The sequence below is a fragment of the Podarcis pityusensis genome, assembly GCF_964106645.2.
Source record: "Podarcis pityusensis genome assembly, chromosome: 15".
NCBI classification, from domain to species: domain Eukaryota; kingdom Metazoa; phylum Chordata; class Lepidosauria; order Squamata; family Lacertidae; genus Podarcis; species Podarcis pityusensis.
The window spans coordinates 16,743,349-16,769,995 of NC_138040.1; the positions used below are offsets into that span (position 1 = coordinate 16,743,349).

The 26,647-nt window shown below is 48.2% G+C and overlaps 1 protein-coding gene across 1 annotated transcript; it reads left to right on the forward strand.

Annotated features, from left to right (window-relative positions):
- Positions 1 to 2,549: 2,549 nt before the first annotated feature.
- LOC308464268 (relaxin receptor 1-like) lies at positions 2,550 to 25,988 on the forward strand. The gene is made up of 18 exons (XM_080983473.1): positions 2,550 to 3,241; positions 9,300 to 9,446; positions 10,233 to 10,334; positions 10,574 to 10,679; positions 11,678 to 11,749; positions 12,223 to 12,294; positions 13,557 to 13,628; positions 13,824 to 13,895; positions 14,879 to 14,953; positions 15,661 to 15,732; positions 19,022 to 19,093; positions 20,224 to 20,295; positions 20,809 to 20,880; positions 20,996 to 21,067; positions 22,278 to 22,507; positions 22,662 to 23,072; positions 23,682 to 23,897; positions 24,544 to 25,988. Exons 1-18 carry the CDS (start codon positions 3,187 to 3,189, stop codon positions 24,729 to 24,731), a joined length of 2,178 nt encoding a protein of 725 aa, XP_080839599.1. The 5' UTR covers positions 2,550 to 3,186; the 3' UTR covers positions 24,732 to 25,988.
- The last annotated feature ends 659 nt before the right edge of the window (positions 25,989 to 26,647 follow it).

Below are 26,647 nucleotides of genomic sequence, written 5' to 3' on the forward strand. Positions count from 1 at the left end.
ACAAGGAACAACACTTTCATTAAGGCCAGTAGGAAAGAAATTAACTTTGGCAAAAGTACAGATGCTCTTCCAGACATGGATTCTAGAAAATAGTTTACAACAGACACCGATTGTGTAAAGGGCAATAAAGCTTTCAGTTTGTTTTATTATTACTGAATCAAGAAGTACTTTGCACTGTTTATCAAATGCCTAACAAATTCCCTCTGAGTTGTTAAAATGTTTGGGGTGTCTTGTCCTATTGCAGAGAAGACCCTCCACCTCCTCTTTAAATGGCTCAGATTTGTTCCTCAAGTCCCAGAAGTGCAGCTAAGCACTTAAACAGTGTTTGACTATGTCAGTTAGACGCTTGCAGGCAGAAAACATCCTTCAGGAATAACAGCAGCAGCAGCAACAACAACAACAACAGCAATTTATTATTTGTACCCCACCCATCTGGCTGGGTTTCCCCAGCCACTCTGGGCGGCTTCCAACAAACATGAAAAATACATTAAAATGTCACACATTAAAAACTTCCCTGAACACGGCTGCCTTCAGGTGTCTTCTAAATGTCAGGTAGTTGTTTATCTCTTTGACATCTGATGGGAGGGCATTCCACAGGGCGGGTGCCACTACCGAGAAGGCCCTCTGCCTGGTTCCCTGTAGTTTTGCTTCTCGTAATGAGGGAACCGCAAGAAGGCCCTTGGCGCTGGACCTCAGCGTCCGGGCAGAACGATGGGGGTGGAGACGCTCCTTCAGGAAAACAGCTATGGTCTTCAAAGACTCCATGGAATGAGTTGTGAATCCTGCATTGCAGGGGGTTGGACTAGATGACCCCTGGGGTCCCTTTCAACTCTACAGTATTATGGTTCTGTGATTCAAATGGGCCCCTGGATCCCACTCCCTGTTTTTCTAGCGGGGGCGGGCAGGGCTGTTTGTACCCTCTGCTTGCAACCCCAGAGTGCCCACCATTCTGAAGTAGCACCTGTCTCAATAAGAAAATGCACCTCCAACAGCCAGGTGCTGAAAACATCAGAGCACTTATTTCAAAGGGAGCAGCTCTGTTTGTGGCTGCAGAGACAGAAGCTGCTCTCCTGTTGCAGTTCTTATGCACAGTGCTGTGAGAAGAGGAGGCTGGACTAAATAGACCTCTTTTGGCCTGATCCAGCGGGCTCCAATTTCAGATGTGAATTGATACCTTAAAACTATTTGTTCCAATCAGTTACCAATCTATCCACCCTTAATGGTGGGTGGTGGCTGCATTTCCTGCTGCAAGCTAAAACTGATTTTTTATTTTTTATTTGGCTGGCATTAGAGTAAGGCCTGTGAGATTTTTCTGTCCACTTGAGATAAGCTCTCTGGGGAAGCAAGCTTTGCCGGATGCAATTTCAGTCGCTCCATGTGAACATCCTTTGCAGAAGATTTCATGGTAATTCCTCTCTGAGTCAGGGTAGCTTTTATTGCACCCTAATAGCCAGCTGCCTGAGAATTGCTAAGGACAAGAAGGAACATGATCAGCTCTGAATGCAGAGCATGAATTTCCTCCCTGGAGTTTCGGTTGATAATGATACGTGTCACTTTTGCTGGCTGCTGAAGTCCTGTTAAGAACCATCGCTTTATGTGAGCTGCTCATGTTGTTTCAGAAGCTGATTATGCTTCTGAATACCAGTTTCTGGAGACCACAGGAGGGGGGAGAGTGCTTCTGAACTCGAATCCTGATTGTGGGTTTCCCTTTGGAGCATCTGGTCAGCCACTGTGAGAACCCAGAAGGTAGACTCTCTTTTCCTGGAGGTTTTCAAAGAGAGATTGGGTTGCCATCCATCAAGGATTCCTTAGCTGTGATTCCTGCATTGCAGGGGGTTGGAATTAGATGACCCTCAGGGTCTCTTCCAGTTCTCCAATTCTAGGATTCTAGGATGCTGGAGTAGATGGGCCACTTGCCTGATCCAGAAGGCTCTTATGCTCTTAGTGCCATTCCAAGAATTTACTTCTGATGTCCCAGTGACCAACTTATGAGCCAGGCTTTCAAATCTCTCTCCCCACTGCCAATCATGCATCTCTGTTAGTCTGCTTCCTTCTCTCATCTTCACGGGCTCCCACATGCAAACAGCCTGGCTTCACCTTTGAAAATTAAACCACTACAGCCAATCTGGATGTTCTGCAGTATTTCCCTTCAAGCTGTTTTTTAACCTTAAATAACCAGCGTGCCTTAAAAATACAAGCTGTTTAAAATCTTCCAGGAGCTGGTTTCATTAGACTTTTGGGAAAGTTATGCTGAAAAGACTGGTCCAGTAAAAAAAACACCACAAACCAGGGTGGAAAAAAGGACACTTTGCCTTGGAGAGCGTATTTAACTGGAAATAAAGACAGAGTAAGATCTGCTTTGCCTCGTTAGGAAAACGACAGCAGCCCAGAGTTGTTCCAAAGTGGGCATCTCAGACTCCCTCTGAAGATGGTGGACTCTCCTTCCTCGGAGGTTTTCAAGCAGAGGTTGACTGGCCACCTGTTAGGTATTCTTGAGCTGTGATTCCCGCATTGCAGGGGGTTGGACTAGATGCCCCTTGGAGGTCTCTTCTGACTGCACAAGTCTATGATTCTGTGTAGCAAGTTTTCATTCAGTGGCTAGTCCAGCAGAGGGCCCTTCTGTCAAGTATTACAGAGACAGCCACCAGGGTTGGTGGTGGGGAAGAACTGTGGACTCTCCTCCTCCTCCTCTTCTCTATATCTTATAGTCCCCATCTGGACAGTCTGAAGAGAAACCTTCCAGCAGGCTCCCTCTTCAACAGAGAAAAAGTTAGATACACAAACAAAGGAAAGGCAATTATTTATTCCGTTTCAAAATGACCTGCAGCAGGAGAAGCAGAAAGAAGTAACCATCAAGCTGCCTGTATTTTATTCCTTTTCCACTTCTTATTACATCACAAGGGGAGCCAGGTCTTGTGGATGACAGCCTTCGAAACAGCCTTGAAATGGGATCTGGGGCTCCCCAGCAGAAGCTGTTGACGGCACCAGAGTGGTTGGCGGCTGTGGATATTCTTTGACTCAAGGATTCAGTTCCTGTTCAACAGACCTCATTGGGATTGTTCGGCAAGCGACAAAACATTTGCACAGAAGGCAGCTGTCACCTTGTGCGGGATCCTAGCAGAGTAGAGGCAGAAGCATCTTTACTGGGGAGGGGGTGCCTCTAAAGATTCCTCCTTTCCTGGAGTGATGATTTCCAAGTTCACCATGAAGCTGCTTCTGGTGATCCTCCAGATGGTTACAAGTAAGTGGCTGTTTCTTTTTTTTAAAAAAACCCACCCTTTTCTCTTCTTGCACAGAACCCAACATATCAGTGATGGTGGGAGGGGAAATGATAAGTGCTGGGTTGCCCAGATGGGTTGGCGCTGATGGGTTGGCAAAAGGCAGAATATTTATTTATTTATTTTCTAGCCCATCTTTTCCACCAAGGGGCTCAAGGTGGCTTGGTTCTCCTCCCCCTCCTCATTTAATCCCCACAATGACCCTGTGAGGTAGATTAGGCTGAGAAGCCGTGACTGCTGGCCCAGGGTCACCCAGTGAGCTTCATGGCTGAGAGGGGATCTGAACCCCCATCTCTCCCAGGTCCTGGTCTGACACTCTAACCACTACACCACACTGGTTCTCAACCCTCTTTGGACCACAACTCTAGATCAATTTGCATCATCAGATGGCTAACCTGGCTGGAAACGATGGGAGTTTGGAGGGCGTCAGGTAGGGGAATGGCAGCATCTGGTCAGTTTCATGCAAACTGGTCATTGACTCTCAGTTTCAATTTCTCTCAGGACATCTCCCCCACCCCCCATCATGCATTTTTGCACACATTTCCCATATTTTTGGCACCATAACATTCAGCAGGTGGGTGAGGGCAAGCAGAGATCAGGAGGTGGGGGGAGGGGCTAAGGACAGCAGAGATTAGGAGGGTTGGATGGTGATGGTGGGTGTTCCCACTTTGCCCTCCCAAAATGTTGGAGGGTATGTAACAACTTGGAGATCTAAATATCCTGCCTTTTGGCCTGGAGGTTCCACAAGAGCCTCAGAAGAGCCTGGTGGTTAAGGCCAGAGGTTTCTACCCTTTTTGAGTCCACGGTTCCCTTGACCACTACATTTTTTTCTGTGGCACCCCTGTGGGGCTCAGGAGCCCGGTTATGCCACCCTTTGCCTGCAGAACTGGCAGCCTCTCACCCTTTTTCGAACACCCTCCCTTGTGGAGTGTTCCCTCAGCCGTCTCTCCCCTCTCCTTGGGAGTCTTCTGAGCAGCCGCTTCTGCCACCCCTGGTCTCTGAGCTGCCACCCTCACCCTAAAGAGAGATACCTCCTCATACTGCCTCACAGGGGCCTGGGAAGAGGATGCCCCCAGCCTTAGTGCCCTAACAGAGACTGGCCAAAGGTGAACATGAGACCAGGACCTTACCTTGGGAGGCAGCAGTGGGCACTGCTATGCCTGCATGTTGGAAAGACTCCCCTTCAGCACTGGGCACTCAGCTCCCAGGTAGACCTTGCACACAACAAGGACAAGATAGGCCAGCACACTGCCTGTCTGCCTGTCTGCCCAGCCTCCCACTTGTCCATCCGGACTGGCTGGCTGAGCTCCCTCACCTGCTTGCTTGCTTACTCTGAGGAAGCCTCAGCTCCTGGCAACCAGCACCCCCTGGCCAGCCCCAGAGGCACCATTCACCTGGGGAGCTTGTAGCCAGGGCTGCTGCAACAAACAGCTGTACAAGCCTTTGGAAGGCAAAGACACAAAAGGGCATCAGACGAGGGAGGAAAGGAAAGAGGGACAGAGGCCAGTGTTGCTCGTGGCACCCCTGACCAGCATTTAAGGCACCCCAGGGTGCCACGGCCCACTGGTTTAGGCCAATGGCTCATCTAGTTCAGCATCCTCTTCTCCCAGTGTCCAAACAGATTCCCCAAAGGGGAATCTGCAAGCAGGATCAGAGCAGGAGTGGAGCCCTGTGAGAGGCCAAAATTCAGCATCCCTCTTGCCTTCTGTTCTGCTCAATTCACTATGTCATAGTTGTGGCTCCCTCTGGGCTTGTGCTGCCTTAAATCTCCCCTCCTCCCATGATCTCCTCAACCAGAAGCATTGTGTAAACCCATTCCTTTGAGTGTCTTCACCCCCAAAAGAATGTAACCCCGAGCATTTCTTTATCCGTTTGGTATTTGTGGCAGCTGACCCCCCTTTCCTTCAGCTCTGCGGATGTCGTGTCCCTCCTTTGCATGAGTGAGTCTGTTTATGTGTGATGTCCAACACTCGGAAATGCTTGAGTGAACCAGCCATTCAGCACGGATCCTGCGAAGTCTACTTGCGTCAACATTTACGGCGAACGTTGGTCCACTGCTAATGGATTAAATGATCTTCTGCTCCTACAGTTGTTAGGAGTCTGGAAACAGCAATGACAATTCCACGCTGTGATCATCTTCTACAATATTGCATCCATTTTGCACACATTTTGTTCAATGAGTGTATGACACCTGCTTGCCTGTGCGTGCAAACTGTTGAGATGTACACTCATACAATCATGGAGAGGCAACTTTCCTGTTGAGCCACCCTCTGGTTTCTGAGATTTCACCGGGCAGCCAGTGTGGTATTGTGGTCAGAATGTTGGCCTAGGACTTAGGAGAGTCCAGGGTTCAAATCCCCACCCAGTTACGAAGCTCATTGGTCAACCTTGGGCCAATCAGTCTTTCTTAGCCTAATCTACCTCACGGGGTTGTTGTGGAGAGAAAATGAAATGGGAGGAGGAAGGAATCTCATTTGTCGCCACCTTGAGCTCCATGGAGGAAAGATGGGATGGAAATCTAATAAACAAATGGCACTGACCCATTAAATCGGCCCGGTCCTAGCATTGGGCAAAGTGGGCTGCCTGCCTCAGGTAGCAGATGCTGGGGGAAGTGGGGGGGGGGCAGTGGTGGTAGATCCCTGACTGTTTTCTTCTGTATGTACTGAAGTGTAGGTGGGTTTCCATGGGGCAAGGCACAGTGATAACAGCAAGAACCTTTATTGAACTACATAACTGGGAAACAGAGGCAAAGCAACTGCTTATACAGTGGTACCTTGGGTTACAGACGCTTCAGGTTACAGACGCTTCAGGTTACAGACTCGGCTAACCTAGAAATAGTACCTCAGGTTAAGAACTTTGCTTCAGAATGAGAACAGAAATTGCACTGCCGTAGTGCAGCAGGAGGCCCCATTAGCTAAAGTGGTACCTCAGGTTAAGAACAGTTTCTGGTTAAGAACGGACCTCTGGAATGAATTAAGTTCTTAACCCGAGGTACCACTGTACAGTCATACCTCGGGATGAATACGCTTCAGCTTAAATATTTTTGGGTTGCGCTCCACGGCGACCCGGAAGTAACGGAGCGCGTTACTTTTGGGTTTCACCGCTTGCGCATGCGCAGACACTCAAAACGCGCATGTGTGGAAGCGGTGAAACGCGACCCGTATGTTAGGATATTTCCGTTCCACCTTAAAAGGGAGCAGGATGTTTGTGTCACAGCCTGCGTATTTCCTGTTCACGGGATGTTTCTGTTGTGTCTATGCTTTCGTTTCTCTCTGTGTGTCTGAGACACTGAAGCTGGCAGTCATGTTTTCTTTGTTCTGACCAATGCTGAATAAACTTGTAAATAATGCTCTCCTGCGTGCATCTTTCGCTGTGTGCATTATCTGCTGATAGAGCGTGCATCAGCTCTGGAATGTGGCAAGCTATTTCTGGAGTTCGTGTCACTAATTGCTGATACTGCGTGTCTACGGGAGATCGATGGACGTCCGGAGACGACGTGGAGTCATGATGGATTTTGTCTCCCTGGCAGTATCCCAACACCGCACACATGCAGTTGCGTCTTACGTTCGCTTCAGGATGCGAACAGGGCTCCAGAATGGATCTCGTTCGCATCCAGAGGTAGCACTGTATACATTTCTGAAAGCCTGGGCCACTCCCACTCCCAAAAGGATTGGCTGTCTAAACTTCCAAACTGCGAATCATGACTCAGAGTTCAAGGGTCAATGGCAGAGGCCCAAATCCTGAAATGTTCTGTAATTAGACAACATGTATCGAATCAGAACACAGGAGCTCAGAATCCTTAGTCCAGACTCAAGCTCAGGCAAACACAGACCAATGAATACATAACATGTATCCCGTGGCCAGCTAAACTAGGAGGCTGCCCTCAGATGCCACGAAGAGTGTGGACCACTCGCTGGGCTTGCCGTGGAATTCAGCTGCCTGTCTGGTCAAGGTCTGTAGGTGGAAAAGGAAGATCCCCCATTTTGCCCTGCCCTGCAGGAAGCAAAATGCAGTTACATTTTAAAATCATAGAATTGCACTGTTGAAAGGGATCTCTAAGGGTCCTTTAGTCCAACCCGCTGCATTGCAGGAATTGTATGCTAAAGAATCCCAGGCAGATGGCCATCCAACCTCTGTTTGAAAGCTCCAGTGATGGAGCGTGCACCACCTTCTGACAGAGTCCAAATGTTGCTGATGATCACCAAAAACGGTCACACTTGGGCCATGCATTGGAACACCCCCCCAGCTTTAAAAGGTGCTCAGATGTTGACAGCTGGACTCATACTTCTGGTATTCTTTACGGTCCAGACTCCCAACAACTCCTGGACCAGCTCTCATGTTTGGAGAGCGATTAATCAAAGTTGCAGGGAAACTTTTGCTCCAGGCCCAGGACTTTTAAATAGTTTGCAGAAGGTTGATTTAACTCCTGCAGGTTTTGTTGGGATCTAGGATCCTCCCCCTGTCCCTGAATCCTCCCCAAGAGCAAACATTTCAGATACAAACAATAGTAAATTTGGGTAAGCTGCTGGGCCTCAAAAGGACGGGGTTTTCTTTTTTTGCAGAGCTTCAGGCCTTCCCAAATATTTGCCATCTGTTTCTAACTTTGGCGAAGAGTAGTCAACAAGGCAGTTGAAATGTGGGCCATAATTCAGAGCTGATGTGGAAAAAATGCCTTGCCTGTAAGCGAACAATAGCTCATGGGATGTCAACTTTGGGAATTTTTTCAGGTCCTCTCCCCCCTCCCTGTCCCAATGTGATGATCTTTCTTGCACGTAGACCTGGTCTCGAATCCTCAGGATGACTCTGGCCCGGTAGAGCAAACCTCTAGCTCCTTGCTGCCTGCCCGGGGGCATCTAATGGACTGCAGTCGGTCATCGTTTGAGCAAGCTAGGTTAGAATCATAGGATCATAGAACTGTAGAGCTGGAAAGGGAGCCCAGGGGTCATCTAGTCCAGCCCCCCCCCCCGCAATGCAGAAATCACTCCTCAAGAATCCAGTGAATCATAGACTCAAAGAATTGTCGAGTCCAACGCCCTGCAATGCAGGAATCATGGCACAGTCCAACTGGGGACGGTGAGTCCCACCTGCAAATCCCAGGTCCTAATCTGACACTCTAACCACTACACAACACAGCCCTTGTGACAGAATAGACTTTGGTTTTAATTGCCTGTGACGACACCTCCTAGATCAAAATTGACATTTCTGAAGGGCGGAACACAAGTCCCTTGAGAGTGGTGTAGTGGTTTTTTTTTTTTTAAGAATAATTTTTTATTAACCGACCAATCACATCAAATCAAACCAAATTACATAAATTCCAAATTACACAGCCGAATTTTAAATTTTTGTTGGGGGTACCCATATTTCAAGTTCCGAAGGGGATCCAATCAACTTCTTGCTTCTTACTGCTGTTTTAATGTCCGCAAATCTAACCTTATGATGTTCACAGTACTATCCAGTCCTTTCTTATTTATTTTTCCACATCTCTTGTTGTTATTTCCATATATTTTTCCTTTCTCTTTGTGACCTCTGATAGTCTCCGCAAGCTGGTTAGAACAGTGAGAGTGGTGTAGTGGTTAAGGTATAGGACCAGGATGTGGAAGATCTGGGTTCAAATCCACCACTCGGCCATGAAGCTCATTGAGTGTGACGCTGGGAGTCAATCACTGCTGCTCAGCCTAACCTGTCTCGCAGGGTTGTTGTGAGCACAATATGAGAGGGGGGAGAGCCATGTATGCAACCTGGAGCTCCTTGGAGGAAAGGTGGGCTATCATGGCATAAATAAACATAAACAAACAAGCAAAATGACTGTGAAGACCCCATGGCTGGTGGACATCATCATTTTGAATAGGGCCAGCCTGCTCTCCCAGGGGTCAGTCTTCCTGACTCCTGGTACTCCCTCCTAGGGACATTCCCTATACTACTCTTTATATGCTCAGGGAAAACATGTCAATATTACTGTCTAAGGATGAAGAAGTGGGATATAATATTTCTGGTGTTTTGTCTCAAATTCCCCTTTGACAGAGGCTTTTCTGGCTGACTCTCATCCAGATCATGGCGGCTGTTCTTCCGGAATGTTCCCATGCGAAAACATGACCGTTTGCTTACCTCAACTTCTCCATTGCAATGGGGTGATCAACTGTGACAACGGAGCCGACGAAGAGAACTGTGGTAATTTCTTCTTAGACTCTGTGAGGCTTTCCCCTCTCAAGAGGTGGCCAAAGAAAGCATTCTAACCTTTGGTGGCTTAGGGAGCCTTCAGAGATTCCTAGAATCACAGGATCATAGAGTTGGAAGGGATCCTCAAGTCATCGAATTCAACCCCCTGTAGTGCAGGAATCACAGGCCGAGAATCTCTGATGGACAGTCATCCAACCTCTGGTTATAAACCTCCAATCAAAGAATTGTAGCATTATGAAAATAAAGCTCAGCTATGAGATTCAGGTTTTTGGTGGCCCCAGAGTTCAGGTCTCCTGAAGTCCAAAGTTGGTGGCAACCGTTAAGGAGAAACTTTAGGGTAACCTTTGGTTTCCACTTCTCAAGTTGGGAATGCAGGTGTATGTATGGGAAGAAGGGAGCTTGGTGGTCTTGGTACATGGGCCAAGGCTCCCTGACAAAGAGCCAGTGTGGTGTAGTGGTTAGAGCACCAGACTAAGACCTGGGAGAGACCAGGGTTCAAATCACCACTTCGCCATGCAGCTCACTGGATGACCCTGGAGGCCAGTCACTGCCTCTCAGCTTAACCCACCTCACAGGGATGTTATTGTAAGGCTAAAATGGGGAGGGGAAGTACATAGGTCACCTTGAGCTCCCTGGAAGAAAATTGGGCTCTATAACTAACTAACTAACTAACTAACTAACTAACTAACTAACTAACTATGCTAAGTACTGAGGGAGAGGATGAAGCTCAGATGCCTGAACTTCCATCCATAACAGAATCTAAATCCCTCCTTGCAGTGAATGATGTTGGGTGGCCCAAGATTTTCAATGAACTTCTCAGCAACAACGGCAGCAGCAGCAGCAGCAGGACGAGTGATGGATCGAGAGTGGCCAACTGCAGTGAGTATATTTTTGTGTGCGGCCACATTCACACCATCCACAGCACGGGGATGGGCTAGATGACCCTTGGGGGAGTCCCTGCAATTCTGTGATTCTGTGATTGTTTCCATCCATAGCCGTCTTCATCCTACCATCCCTTTTCCTGCCTAATCTGCCTTCCCCACCATCCTGTTCCTTGTGCAAAATCATCATGATTCCATTTCTGGACTCTTAGCTGGCCTTCCGCTCTGTTCCCTTAGCCCTAGATCAGTACCCAGCCGGATGTGGGTGTTCGGGGACCGCCGTGAACTGTCAGGATCGGGGCCTGCGTGCCGTACCACAGGTCTCACCCAGCGTGACGGAGCTGTGAGTAATGGCGGGTTAGATGTCCCTGCCATCCTAGTCTTTGGGCAGCTGGCACAGGGGTGGAGGAGGAACGCCATGGGGGTGGGGCGGTGGCTTCATTCAACAACAAGGAGCTAAGGCTATGCAGACCAAAGCCACTCTCCGCACCCCAAGGCAGGTGGAAATATGTGGGGCAGAGGAAATGGCACTCCTGCATTGCAAATGGTTGCACTAGACCAGCCTTGGGGTCCCTTCCAAGATTCTATGATTCTGTACACAGGTGTGATGCTGGCACCTGCCAGGTGGGCTCACAAGTGGGGTGGTGATTTTAAATTCAGGCAGAGAGCAATGGGGTTAAACTGCAGGGAGAAGGGTTGATACTGCGAGGTGGGAGAATTACAGAGTTGTAGAGTTGGAAGGGGCCACAAGAGTCATCTAGTCCAATCCCTTGCAATAATGCAGGAATCACGGCTAACTTCCTATCTTTTCAAAAGAGCAGTTGAGAATCTGTCCAGCAGCCATTTAACCATTGAAATTAGTGGGGCTGGAAAGTGCTCAACTTTGACTGGATTTTGCCCTGAGGTTTCTGTCTGTCGTTTTGCTAATTTCAACAGTATCTTTAACCGGGAGTGTTAGGAAAAGGTAATTTAAAAATATATAAATTTGAATTTTTTTGCAGTCACATCTGATTTTTGTCCAATGATTCATTCCTCCCCCCCCACCCCATCCACCAATGGCACTCCAGCCCTCCATTCTGGGTCGCTCAGTTGTTAGGGATGACTCTGGGCATTCAGCAAAATCTCCTGATTATGCTGTCTCTAGGTCTGCACCTAAAGTGTGAATGCATCCAGCAGGTGTTTATAGACACCTGTTTCATACAGGTGCCCTCATCAGAGGGCCAGGATTGACCGTGCCTCTGTGGTGCACATACATTCATTTGCAAACCGGGTTTGTTGCTGTGTAATGTGTGAAACCGCCTTCGCAGCTGCTGGAGTCACTTTTTGTTCTACTTTTCCTAGAGATCTGAAGAATAATGAGATCGTTTCCCTGCTGGACTATCAATTCATTGCCTATGAGCAACTGGAGTTACTGTAAGTATGATACCCAATCCCTACATTTCTGCAACTTGCAGGGGGTTGGACTAGATGACCCTCGGGACCCTTCCAACTGTGCAGTTCGATGGTTGTATGAACTGCATGGCCTATGCAGGGGATTTGATACCAGCCTTTAAAAAACTGCATTTTAGAAGCCTCTGTTTTCATAGTGTTCTTTTAAAAATAAAAAATAAAAAAAATCAAATGTCTCCAGCCTGGAATCAAATGTTCCTGAGCCAATGTGGAACCCTCAGGTGTAAAATGCAACTAATCCAACAATGAACGCTGGTCTTTGTGATCATTGCATTGTGGGGGGTTGGACTGCAAGACTCTTGGGGTGGCTTCCGATGCCACAATTCTACGATTCCATGATTGATTTCCTAGGTTCTGGTGGGAGGGGGCAGGAATACCATGGATACAATATTAATCCTGAGGATATCTCTCTTTTGTATAATTTTCTTTCCAAACAGCTTCTTACAAGATAACAGAATCCAGTCAATATCCGCCTCTGCATTTGCTGGACTTGTGAAGCTCAAGAAGCTGTGAGTGATGAGTTTTGGTTTTGCTGCATGGGATCAGGCAGGTCATGCAAGAAGGAAAGAAAGACTTCTGCGGGGGGGGGGGGGTGGGGAGATCACCTTGCCAGCCCCTGCTTTACTCATTCCAGTAGGTTAACAGGGTGTGAGGGACTGGCTGGATACTGAGGAGTGGTGTCTGGAAGAAGTGGCATTGGGGACTGATGTGGAAGACTGAATCAGTGATCTGGGGGATCCAGTAACAGCCAGGAGACAAGAGGCAGAGGCAGGAGAAGCTGCAGGTTTGGAGAGGGAAGAACAGGTGCAGGAGGACAGAGAGAGAGAGAGAGATGATTCTCGATGATTCTATAATAATAATAATAATAATAATAATAATAATAATTTATTATTTTTACCCTGCCCATCTGGCTGAGTTTCCCCAGCCACTCTGGGCAGCTCCCAAGGTAAAGCTAAAGGGACCCCTGACCATTAGATCCAGTCGTGGCCGACTCTGGGGTTGCGGTGCTCATCTCGCTTTATTAGCCGAGGGAGCTGGCATACAGCTTCCGGGTCATGGGGCCAGCATGACTAAGCCGCATCTGGTGAACCAGAGCAGCGCATGGAAACACCATTTACCTTCCCGCCGGAGTGGTACCTATTTATCTACTTGCACTTTGACGTGCTTTTGAACTGCTAGGTTGGCAGGAGCTGGAACCGAGCAATGGGAGCTCACCCCGTCGCGGGGATTCGAACTGCCGACCTTCTGATCGGCAAGCCCTAGGCTCTGTGGTTTAACCCACAGCGCCACCCACGTCCCAGGGCGGCTCCCAATCGAGTGTTAAAAACAATACAGCATTAAATATTTAAAACTTACCTAAACAGGGCTGCCTATGACTTTGTATTGTCTATGGATGGCTTGGAGGTAGGAGGCTCTACACATGCTTTGTCTGGGGCAAAGAGAGCTTTGCCTTCGTGTGGCCCCTTCCTTGCTGGATGCAGAGCTCTGCTTCTTTACCCCTCACCCCACTGGGAGCCCAGCCCCACACCTCAGTGGACCCTGCCCCTTTCCCCACCTGCTCCTCCCACCAGGCTCCTTCCAGGTACCAGGTGTAGTTGTTTTCCAGATTTCTAGGTAGAATTAATGACCCGCCCCCCCCAGATCAGGCATAGACCTGTAAAACCAGAATGCCGGAAAGAGACCTCCATTGCCTATTCCCCATAGGCATTAGGAAGCCTGAACCTTGGCTGTATTATCCAGAACAAACCCAACCCTTCTCTTGTCATTCCAGGTATCTCAATTCCAACAACATCACTCATCTGAAGCCTCGCATCTTCCACAACTTGCTTCGTCTCAAATGGCTGTAAGTACATAGAATCATAGAACTGTGGAGTTGGAAGGGACCACAAGAGTCATCTAGTCCAATCCCCCGCCATGCAGGAATCTTTTGCCCCATGTGGGGTTCAAACCCTCGACCCTGAGATTAAATATCTCATGCTGGATCGAGCTATACCAGTAAGCTCACTGATACCATGATCTCCATTTCGCCCCACCCTAGAATCCTGGAGAACAACAGCATAACTGAAATCCTCGCAACTGCTTTTGAGGGGCTGAAATCGCTTCTATTTCTGTAAGTATGGAGTTTATGGGGTGGGGAAGGGGGTACTGGAGTCTTGCTTGCACATCCTCTGCTCCAGATTCTGTCCTGGGAATTATGTCATGCTTAAATGAAATCTGCATGTGTTTTCAGTCGGGGGCACTCACAGTCTTTAATTCACAGCAAGCAAATACAGGCAGACTATTAAGTTACACTCGGACTATAGAGCCATAGAACTGTGGTGCTGGAAGCTGGGCTTTGGCTGGGCTTCCTCCTCCAACCCACTTACAGTGAATCCCTGACAGGTGGCCATCTGGACCTACACTGGCTCCCAGTATGTGTCCAAGCACAATTCAAAGTGTTGGTGCTGACCTTTGAAGCCCTAAACGGCCTCGGTCCAGTATACCTGAAGGAGCGTCTCCACCCCCATTGTTCTGCCCGGACACTGAGGTCCAGTGCTGAGGGCCTTCTGGTGGTTCCCTCACTGCGAGAAGCCAAATTACAGGGAACCAGGCAGAGGGCCTTCTCAGTTGTGGCACCCGCCCTGTGGAATGCCCTCCCACCAGATGTCAAAGAGAACAACTACCAGACTTTTAGAAGACATCTGAAGGCAGCCCTGTTTAGGGAAGCTTTTAATGTTTAATAGGTTATTGTATTTTAATATTCTGTTGGAAGCCGCCCAGAGTGGCTGGGGAAACCCAGCCAGATGGGCGGAGTATAAATAAATTATTATTATTATTATTATTATTATTATTATTATTATTATTATTTATTATTATTATTATTTATTATTATGCCTTGGTTTAAAAGCCTCCATAGAAGGAGAGCTCACCCACCCCTGAAAGAGTCTGTTTTGCTGCTGAACACCCCATCACCAACCCTAACCCTAGCTGCATTACGGCATTGGCAATTCTGTTTTCAGTTCCTCTCCTTATGATTCCCTGGCATGGACTTCTTTTCATTTTCTTGGGTGCACAATGTCCATCACCATTGATCCCTTTGTCCTTCCATTCCAGGGACCTGCACAACAACCTCCTGAGAGGCCTCCCCAACACATCGATCTGTTCAGAAATGCCGAAGCTGAACTGGCTGTGAGTTCCTCCTGCCTTTGAATTTGGGGAACAGAGAGACCGGCAGGGGCCCATCTGACTTGGGCGAGGTTCAGCCATCCTCTGCGTTCAGCTCTGCTTTAGCTAGAGGGTGGGTGAGATTGGAGAAGGGGGCAGCAGGGCTCTGTTTAAGGAGAGACAGCAGGCAGAGGGACGTGCTGCTGTTGTCTGCCTGCACCCACGTAGAGGAGGGTCACCTGTCTCAGCCTCCTTTTTGAAGACTGTGGAGGGTTTGGCTGGTTGTGTATGGAGGGGTCAGGCCTTGGCACCCCGGCTGGGTGCAGAAAAGGACTGGGCTAGGCAACATCAAATAGAAAGCCTTGGGATTGTTCAAGTCCTTTTACAAAGGCAAGGCTGGCTTTCTGGTGGTGGCCCCATCTACATTATATATTTAAAGCACTCTGATACTGCTTCGGTCATGGATTCCCTCAAAGAATCCTGGGAAGTGTAGTTTGTTAATGTTGCTGAGAGTCACTAAGAGATCCCTCTTCCCCTCATGGAGCTACAATTCCCAGAAGGTGAGAGGGATCGATGTTTTTCCTGCATTGCCGGGGGTTGGACTACATCAGTTCTATGATTCTACGATGGATAAATCACCTGCAGCTCTCTGAGGGGTCTCCTAATGCCCTTAACAAACTACAGTTCCCAGGATTAAAAAAAATTCATTGCTTGCTTTCTCCACCACCCAGGGATCTTGAGGGGAACCAACTTCACACTCTGCAAAGTTCCAGCTTCCGAGGATGCAATGAAGTCACTGTTCTGTGAGTGTAACTGTCTTCCTTCCTTCCCCTCGTATTTCTCTTTGTTTTTCATGCACACAGCCTTAGCCGCACAAATCGCAATCTGTTGGGATCCCAAACGATTAGAATAATAGAATCAAGGAATGGTAGAGCTGGAAGGGGTCACGTAATTCAGTCATACCCTCCAGAATTTCTTTGATGAGAATAAAGGTAAAGGGACCCCTGACCATTAGGTTCAGTCGTGACCGACTCTGGGGTTGCGGCAGTCATCTGGCTTTATTGGCTGAGGGAGCCGGCGTGCAGCTTCCGGGTCATGTGGCCAGCATGACTAAGCCGCTTCTGGCGAACCAGAGCAGCGCACAGAAACGCCGTTTACCTTCCCACCGGAGCGGTACCTATTCATCTACTTGCACTTTGATGTGCTTTCGAACTGTTAGGTTGGCAGGAGCAGGGACCGAGCAACGGGAGCTCACCCCATCGTGGGGATTCGAACTGACGACCTTCTGATCAGCAAGTCCTAGGCTCTGTGGTTTAACCCACAGCGCCACCCGCATCCTTGATGAGAATAGAGGCACCCTAAAGAAAAGTGGGACATTCTGGGATCAAATCAGAAACCGGGACGGCTTCTGTAAATCTGGGACTGTCCCTGGAAAATATGGACACTTGGAGGGTCTGCTACCTGAGCCTCCCGTGACAGAGTTGGATACAGAAGCACCCCCAAACTGCAAGCCTGCTCCTTCAGGGAGAGTGCCACTGAATTCAGGGCAGGCAACTTAGCAATTTCTCAGACATGGGAACAACCCACTCACACGGTCTCCATCTTGCCAGGATTCAAGCTCAGCTCGTTTTTCCTCATCCATGACGAAGCCAAGAGTTTCTTCTGCAGAACGTGCAGGGCTGACCCACATTCCACTTTTCTGAAGTGTGACGGTTTTGTTGCCTCCCTTGGAGAGGATTCAATCCACTTGCCTTGCATTGTGTATATCATCCTTGTTGTTAAGTTGTGGGCGAACATATCAGACGACACAGCGATTCTTCCAAAGCAGCTCTTTATTTGTAAGCTGGAACAGAACTAACTGAGGAGCTCAGTCAGCCTGCTTACGGTATATAGAGCTCCAGAACAATGTAACTGTTGCCATTTTCTAAAACTATCCAATCACTGAACGTCACTTTCGATCCTTCATTTGCATAACTATCTACAGTATCCCCCTGCTGGCCCAGGGTGAGAACTTCAGTACATAACACTTGTACACAAGACAAATTCCCCGCAAGACGGGGGAACGAAAGGCAGCCTTGGAATGTCCAGTTCCACATGTCCAGCTCTCAAGAGTCAAAAGAGACACAGCTCTTGACTTGCTTCTATGGATATTCAAGGAGGGTGAGCCAGCCTTAGCAAGTTGTTGGCCACACTTGAACCTGTCACTTTTTGTTCCATGCAGAGAATGGGAAATCCATGTAGGCAGGGACAGGATTAGGCCTTCTGGCTCTGAATCTGAGCTCTGTCCACTTCCATGTGGGATATCAGCAAGATGTGGAGGGCGATTGAGGGGATCAAGGGTGTGGGAACCAAGCCTTATAAGGAATGGTTGATGGAATTGGTGGAGAAGAGTTGATGGAGAGGTGACATGAGAGCCACCTTCAAATACCAAAAAAGGCTGTCACATGGAAGATGGAGCAGGCCTGTGTTTTGCAGCTGCAGAGTGTAGGACCCAAACTGACAGATTAATACAGTGGTTCTCAAACTTTTTGTTTCATGGGCCACACTTTCAGAATAAAAAATTGCTCATGCCCCACCAATATTTTTTTTATTGACAAGAAATACATTGGAAAACAAAAATAGAACACATATAATATGGTCGTGGGACATCCAGGAAGTATAAAACAATGCAGCTACATAAGAACATGAATCATTCCCAAAATATAATATTGATTGTCCTTGAATCTTCCTGCCACACTTACCATCCTCTCCTGCCACACCAGTATGGTGCACCACATCCTTTGAGAACCACTGGATTAACAGAATCATAGAACTGTAGAGTTGGAAGGCACCCCCAGGGTCATCCAGTCCAACCCCCTCCAATGCGGGAATCGTGGCTAAAGAATCTCTGATGGGTGGCCATTCAACCTCTGTTTAAAACCCTCCAAGGAAGGAGAGTCTACCACCTTCAGAGGGAATCTGTCCCACTGTCAAGCAGCTCTTACTGTCAGAGAGTCCTTCCTAAGGCTTAATCGGACTCTCCTTTCTTGTCATTTGAATCCATTGACTCGGCACCTCCTCTCTGGAGCAGCAGAAAACAAGCTGGCTCCAGATCTCTTATAAAGCACCGTTCCCCCCCCACCCCCCCGCCTCAGGTGAGGGTTTCAGCAAGAGCTCCCCAAGGTATAATTGGGCTCATGGAACTCAGAGTCTCTGCGCCATCAGCCTTCCCATCAGCGTGACATCTCCATCATCTGTGGCTTTGCCCAGGAATGTGATCCCCAAGACCTTCCCATGTCAACATCACAGAAAGATAAACACAGGGAAGATGGGAGGCATAAACACCCCCTGCCATTGACCCTGCCCCAGTGACAGTTTTATAGGGGAGATGAAGCAGACGAAGACCTTCTGTGTGAACCAGGGAATGATGTAGCTCTTGCCCCCTCTATCTCCTCATTGTCTTCACTGCTGAAGGCTAAATCCCAAAGGAGCCAGGATGCAAGAGAGAGGCTTTCCTCCCTGTGAGAGGCTCCTCTGAGCCACACATAAGAAGAGCTCTGCTGGGTCAGGCAAGTGGCCCAACTTACCCAACATCCTGTTCTCAAGGTAGCCAACATTCTAGGAATCCAGATAGACTGCCTCTGGGTCTGGAGGTTCCATGCAAGCACCAGAAGAGCCCTGACGGATCAGGTCAATGGACCATCTAGCCCAGTATCCTTTTCTCTCACAGAGACCAGCCAAATGACCCAATGGGGATACCCCAAGATCACTCTTTGCCTCACATGGCTGTTGTGGGGATTAAATGAGGAAGGCAAGAACCATGTGCGCCAGTTGTCCTTGTGAGGGTGGTGAGACTGAGGGAGGCAATGTGGTGTAGTGGTTAGAATGTTGGGCTAGGACAACTCCACTTGGCCACTGCATCGCAGCCTGGCCTACCTCACAGGGTTGTTGTGGGGGTTAACTGAGGAGAAGGAGAGAACAACACTTTGAGCGACTTGAAGGAAAGATGGTATGTAAATGGGAATGAATGGATTATATAATAAAATAAAGAAAGTGGGGGGAGAATAACACATGATGAACCTATGCTCATCTTTGCTTGCCTTTGTCTTCCAGAGTGCTGAACAGGAATAAGATTGAGCGGATCCAGGCAGGGACTTTTTCCAACCTCAACAGCCTGGTGGAACTGTAAGTGTATCCGGCAAGCCTTCACGTTAACTGGTCAGGCCTGCCTGGCCAGGATGGTTTGTTGCTGAAGGGAGAAAATCCAAGTGGTGCCTCCCACTGACACCTGCTCCATGTTACCTAACCTGAAAAGGTTGATTTGGATTCATTTATTTTGACATTTCTACATTGCCCTCTCTCTGCTGCCCACTTACATCTTCTGGCTGAGAGTTGTTAGGAGATTCCCTAGTCCCATCGCAGAATTACAGTTCCCAGAGTTCCCTGGGAAGAGAGGCAGGGCAGTGTAGTGCTTAGAGTGTCAGACTAGGACCTGGGAGGTCAGGGTTCAAATGCCTGCTTGGCCATGAAGCTCATGGGGTGTGACTTTGTGGGCTGGTTTTTGCTGATATTCACCTGACCTACGCAAGGTTTTTGTGGAGATTAAATGATGTGCAGGACAACCAAGGCCACCACCCTGAGCTCCTTGGAGAGAAAAAGCTGGGATAGAAATGCAATCCAACCATGGGGTTGCTAAACCTCTCTAGAAGGGGAATGGGATGTGACTCTTTACAACTCCCAGCACCCTTAACAAACTACAACTCCCAGAATTCTTTGGGGGAAGCCATAACTGTTTAAAGTGGTATCGCAGCGCTTTAAATGGATGGTGTATACATGGTTTTTGTCTCCAGCCCTGCTGCTCTCAATGACCTTTTATATCTGAGTGGGGAACCTGCTCTTCCTGCAACGGTCAGCCTCTACTGAGCTGCTTTTTCCAAAACCGAAATGACGGCAACCAAAGTCTCCATCCTTTCAAATCCGGAACCTCCAGGCCTTTCCACTTCTCAGGAAATAAAGTACTGAATGCAACAGACCTTACCTCCAAGATGCATGCTGCTTACCATGGAGATAAAATATTGGTTTCCCTGGAGCCACCACCAAGAAGCCCCAGTATGACTGGCCCCAGGTCATCCAGTGAGCTTCATGTCTGAGTGGGGATTTGAACTTGGATCTCCCTAGCAGTAGCCCAGCTCTCTAACCACTACACCATACTGACCTATATATTAGTATCAGGTGCGGCAGTAAAAAATGTGGTACGCTGACCGGCTTTCCATGAATCAGCTCTTCTCAAACTTTCCTTTCTTCTCTTCCAACAGTGACTTGTCCTCCAACAGGCTGAAGGATCTTCTGCCGTCATCTTTCAAGGGTCTGCATGAATTGCAGCAGCTGTATGTATCTTGAAGATTTTTAAGTAGAGGTTGGGGAGCTGCTCCCAGGGATCCTTTAGCTGCGATTCCTGCATTGCAACGGGTTGGACTAGATGACCCTTGGGGTCCTTTCCAGCTCTGCAGCGTGATGCTTCTATAGGAAAACAATGTAAAAAAACAAAGGTTTTGATGACGGACAGGGCAGTAGCATCACAGAACAGTAGAGCTGGAAGGGTCATCTAGCTGAACTCCTTGGAATGTAGGAATCACAGCTCGATTGACTGTAATAAAACCTCGGGCAGTTTGCAAAACCATCTGTCTGTAAGGCATCAGATTCTTAATGTTACTGCCTTCGAATTCATTAGCAAGAGTAACTTAAAGGTGCACAGAAACGAAATGTCAAAGTTTTCAAAATATCAAATGCAAATTCTGAAATTTGTGTTTTTAGAAATTATGAAGCAGATGAAGCAGATGATAACTGAGATTCCTTTCAAAGGCATCACCCACCAACCTATGCCTTTCCCCTCCTTGCAGGAATATTTCGAATAACCCTCTGCGCCAGATCTATCCAGATGAATTTGACGATGTCCCTCTCCTGCGCTCTCTGTAAGTGTCCCAAGCAGCAAAACCCTGATTGGTTGGTTTTCCTGCTGATGCAAACCTCCTTAAATCCTTCCTTGCAAGAGCCAGCTCACCTTTGTTGTTGCTGTTCATTTTGTAGGAGCTTGGAAGGACTGGAGATCCCCAACATTCACAGCCGCATGTTTGAGAAGCTCACTGACCTGCATCACATGTAAGTCACCCTTTCAGAGCTTCAAAACACAGTGTGGGGCAGCCCCCTGACACAGGGCAGACGCTCCCTACAAAACAAGCTAGTAGTAGCTGCAATTTTCTGAGTGGGGCATGAGCAGGGCAGACTGCAGAACTGCAGGGCTTACCCAATTTCACTTCACTTCAGAGTAGCGGAGCCCTCCACATCACCCCATTTTGCTTGTTATTTATTGCTGGCACCCTCCCTAATATTTATAGGGGTGAAAATGTAAACATTGGGGCCCAATGATCTGGACGTACAAGTAAACTAAAAAATAAAACATACAGTGACTCCATGGCAATTCCCTGTGAAGTTCCATGACAATCTTCCTATATGCATAGAAACACAAGGTGTCATCAAGAGCTTCAGTTCACAGTGGCCATGCCACCTGCAGCATAGGGAACAGCAAGCATTCCTAGTGGGTGGAGCTTAGGCAAGAGGGGTTTTTTGCCACTTATTTTTTATGCAAACCTAAGCCCAAATCCCCGCAATGGGGTGAGCTCCCGTTGCTCGGTCCCTGCTCCTGCCAACCTAGCAGTTCGAAAGCACGTCAAAGTGCAAGAAGATAAAGAGGTACCCCTCCGGTGGGAAGGTAAACGGCATTTCCGTGTGCTGCTCTAGTTCACCAGAAGCGGCTTAGTCATGCTGGCCACATGACCCGGAAGCTGTACGCCGGCTCCCTCGGCCAATAAAGCGAGATGAGCGCCGCAACCCCAGAGTCGGCTATGACTGGACCTAATGGTCAGGGGTCCCTTTACCTTTTTAAGCCTAGGGTTTAGGGAGAGGATGGGTGTGTGTGCCTTCTTCCATTGTGCACCAAGAGATATAAGAAACTTGAGTCATGCAATACTTTGCTCCATCCCTCATATCATTAGGAGAAGGAAAGAAATGTGTATAGGGAGGAATGAGGCAGGGGTTAGTTACCCCAAACTTCATCAGAAACCAGGAAGGTTTCTCATAGAATCATGGTTGGAAGGTACCCCCAGGGATTCACAGCTTCTCATCATTAAGTGCTGATCAGCAAGGGAATTCTCACAAAAGTGTTTCTTGCATGGTTGAGGCCAGGTGAATTCAATCTTCTAGCTGCAATTAATAAATGCAATTAGCAACACCACCAATAATAATAATATTTGCATTGGGTGAGAAGACTACCTCCCACCCCCTCGACTCTAAATCTCCTCCTCTGTGGCAGCTACTTCAAGAAGTTCCAGTATTGCAGTTTTGCACCCCACGTCCGCAGCTGCAAGCCCAACACCGACGGCATCTCCTCCTTTGAGAATCTCCTGGCCAGCGGTGTCCTCCGAGTCTTTGTCTGGGTCGTTGCCTTCATCACCTGTTTGGGGAACCTCTTCGTCATCCTCACCAGGTCCTTCATCACCACGGAAAACAGCAACCACGCCTTGGCCATCAAATCTCTCTGCTGTAAGCTTGGAAGGGAGGGAGAGGGGAAGTCAAGTTGGGAAGTGTCATCTAGTCCAGCTGGCTGCAACTCTTTGAGCTAACATCAGGCTGAAGAAGAGCAGGGCAGGGGTAGTTTGACAGGCACCCGACCGTCTCCTCCTTGCCTCTCCCGCAGGTGCCGACTGCCTGATGGGCATCTACCTCTTCTTCCTCGGAGCTTTTGACCTCAGGTTCTCTGGAGAGTACAACCAGCACGCCCAAGCCTGGATGGCGAGCTCAGCGTGCCAGCTGGTGGGCAGCCTGGCCATGCTCTCCTCCGAAGTCTCGGTGTTCCAGCTGACCTACATGACCCTGGAGAAATCCTTCTCCGTCGTCTTCCCCTTCAGCCACCACAGGGCCAGCAAGAAGCGGACTCTCTCCACCTTGGCGGTCATCTGGCTCCTGGGCTTCTCCCTGACTCTGGTGCCCTTTCTGTGCAAGGAGTCCTTCGGGACGTATTACGGGAGGAACGGCGTGTGCTTTCCACTCCAGTCCGACGGGACAGAGCGCCACGGGGCTCGGGTTTATTCCACAGGGATATTCCTGGGTAAGCACTCCTCACTCAGCTGGAGAGCTTTACGGATTTGGAGGGAGGGGTGGGGGGTGCCTATGCTGAAGTGTTCTATGCAACTTTTGTTAAGGATAATGGTTGAATTTCCTGAAATGGGAATGTTTCCTTATGTTAAATTTCCTTTGGCAGTAGCTCTCATGTGATTGGTTGGCTGTGAGTCACGTGAGAGAGCTATTCCATTCTGTTGTGACTGTTATTCAAGTAACTCTGGTTTTTAACTGTCTTCTCTCTCTACGTGTTTGAGGGAGAATGGTTGCTGAGAGAAGTTTCTCTGGATACTGCTGAGGACAATGTGTGTTTCAGTGTGATCTGTCTGATGTGAAACAGACAGAGGAAGATCCCTAAACATTAATAGGGGAAAACCTGGCAGGAGCTCTCTATAAGGAACAAAGTGAATACGAATGAGAATATTGTAAATATATTCTTCACAGTTACATGTTTATGAAAGCAAAGGTTTTTTTTTACAAGTCAGATGTCAGTCAACGTGCTCCCAGATTTAAAACATGTTTCAACTTTAGTAGCCCTGAGTGGCGTCTGCAGAATTCAGAGCCTATTAAGACTTCTCTTATCCCTTCTGCCCAATAGGTCTGAACCTGGTTGCCTTTGCCATCATTGTGCTGGCCTACGTGAGCATGTTCTATTCCATCCACACCACAGCAGCCAGGATAGGCGAGCGCAGCGCTGTCTCTGTGGAGGTGGCCCTAGCCAAGAGATTCTTCTTCATTGTTTTCACCAATGCTCTTTGCTGGATCCCCATCTTCCTCCTCAAGCTGCTTTCGTTGCTGGACCTGGACATTCCAGGTAGATGCCTTGACCTTACTCATCTTAGAAGCATAGAGGTGTAACTGGGAAGGGACCCCTATGGGTCATCTAGTCCAGCCCCCTGCAATGCAAGAACTGCAGCTATAGAATCCCTGAAAGATGGCCACCCAGCCTCTGCTTAAAAACTTCCAATGAAAGAGTCCATCACCTTCCAAGTGAGTCTGTTCCACATCTCTGTCAGGAAGTTCTTCCTAATGTTTAGTTGGAGGACAGTTAAGTGTTCAAAGCCCTAAACGACTCAAGCCCCAAATACCTGAAAGGCCACATCCTTCCCTACAGATCCTCTCGGGTGCTGAGATCAGCAGAGGAGGCTCTCTTGCTAGCTTCTCCACCCTTAAAGGCTCAGGAGGTGGCAGTCCAGGAGAGAGTCTTCTTTGTGGCAGCCCCTAAGCTGTGCAATTCCCTCCCCCCAGAGGTGTACCTGGCACCTTCATCGTACAGCTTTTGGAGGATGCTGAAAACACACCTCTTTACCCTGGACTTTGACATTTGAGGCGCACATTTTAAGACCCACCTTCTGTTTGTAAGCTGTTTTTAATGTTGTGTTGTAATGTTGTGAGACTCCCTGGGACCACAGGGTGCAAGGCAGGTGATTATATTAATACAAACTCCTCTTTCTGGACAGGCACTGTGACCTCTTGGGTGGTCATCTTCATCCTCCCCATCAACAGCGCTCTGAACCCGATCCTCTACACCATCACCACCGCCTCCTTCCAGGAGAAGCTCAAGCAGTGTCTTCAGAAGAACAAGCCATCTCTGCAGGATACGCAAGGGAAGAGCTTTGTCTTGTTAACCGTCCACAGCAGCACCTGACATTTAGGCCTTGGGGGGGGGGTTCTTAAAAGATGTACAAGGACACTTGAGCAGGCTCCCCGTTTGTCCAAAGTGGCAGGGACTAGAAACTTTGACTGCAAGCAAAAGGGTCCATGTTCATGCTCTCTTGCACCCCCTTCTTTTTTGCCCTAGAACAATTCGGAGGCCTTCCTTGATTTCGCCAGGGGATTTGCAGTCAATATTGCCAGCGGTGATATGTAGAAGAAAGTGCTCCAGGAGTCAGATGAACGGGACAGCATCTGCCCAGTTTCTTGAAGAGATCAGATTCTGTGGGGATTCCTTTGCCCTCCAGGGTGGAAAGCACATTTGTCATCTGACGAAGTGGTGGTGGGTGGACTCTCCTCCGTTGGAGGTTTTTAAAGAGGCTGGATGATAATCTGTCAGGGATTCTTTAGCAGTGATCCCTGCATTGCAGGGGGTTGGACTAGATGACCCTTGGGTCCCTTCCAACTTTACGATTCTGTGAAAGGGGAGGTATTTGCCCTTAAGGAAAAAGAAAAATTAGGAATCCGCTTTAGGTCAGTATCTTCCTGTTCACCATTCAGTGTCATGACAGGGTGAATTGATAGAGCACCTCTGGATTTAATTCCACATATGGAGGGGGGAAATTCAAATTACTTTGGACTTTGTGTGTGTAGGTTTCAGGACTCTTTGATTGTGAGAGACCTTTGGCTGGTACTATAGCCTTCCTCTTATCTCCTGCAAGCACCACCTCCTGCTGCTTAGAAAGTACCATCACTGCAAAAAAGGCAATTGTCCATCATTTGTCAGCTCACAGAAATCCCATCTTCCATGTGACAACCCTTTGGATTTTTGAATATGGCTATCAACTGTTCTGAGTCTCCTCTTTGCCAGGGTAGACATACCCAGTTCTCTCAACCATACCTCATAAGGCTTGGTTTCCAAACCCCTGATCATCTTGGTCTCCCTCCGCTGCACACATTCCATCTTGTCAACATCCTTCTAAAATGATGGTGTTAATAAGGTAATTCTCATTGTCTGTATTATTATTTTTTGCATTTCATTTCCACCTGACCTCACTTGACAATTCCATCCCACCGTGACTCATAACTGCGCTTCACACACCCAACAAAGTGATTCCTGCACTGCAGGGGGTTGGACTAGATGACTTTTTGGACTTATTCCAACTCTATAATTCTATGAAGTGCACTATAATCCGCAAACACTTATTGCAAAATATGTTTGTTAAGACTTTAAGGCAACATAATACTCTTATTTGGTTTTGCTGATTATTATTTATTACATTTATATTTACGTAGATACGCATCTTTACGTAAATATGTAAAGATTATATTATCTTCCCAGGACCTCAAAGTTCTTCACGCAGCATAGTTAAAACCATGGCACTCCCTCCACCAGGAGGCAACGATGCCCTAGATGGCTTTAAAAGAGGATTAGACAAATTCATGGAGGAGAGGGCTGTTGATGGCTAATAGCCACTATTTTGGAGGCAACAATGCTTCTTTATACCAGTTCCAGGAAGCCTCAGGAGGTGAGAGTGTTGCTCTTGTGCTCAGGTCCTGCTTGTGTGCTTCCCATTGGGGAATCTGGTTGGCCACTATGAGAACAGGATACATGGGTTCCTTTGGGCTTCATATACTAGCGCTATTTTTATGTTCTTAAAACACGGAGGGGCAGGGAAGAGAGCAAGACAGGAACTGGATACAAGTGCATTTATTCCAAAAGCTGCAAAAGCAGTTCTGTTAAGTGTCACGATCTGAGCAGCCTGGGGAAGTGGGGGTGGGGCTACGTGCAGACAAGGCATGGCTGGACTCTTCCTCTCTGAAGTCCTTGTGAGCTCCCCGGTGTGTGTGTGGCGCCTTCTGCACATGCTCTACGGTACCCTCGTCCGCAGCTGCCTCTTGGGGAGAGGC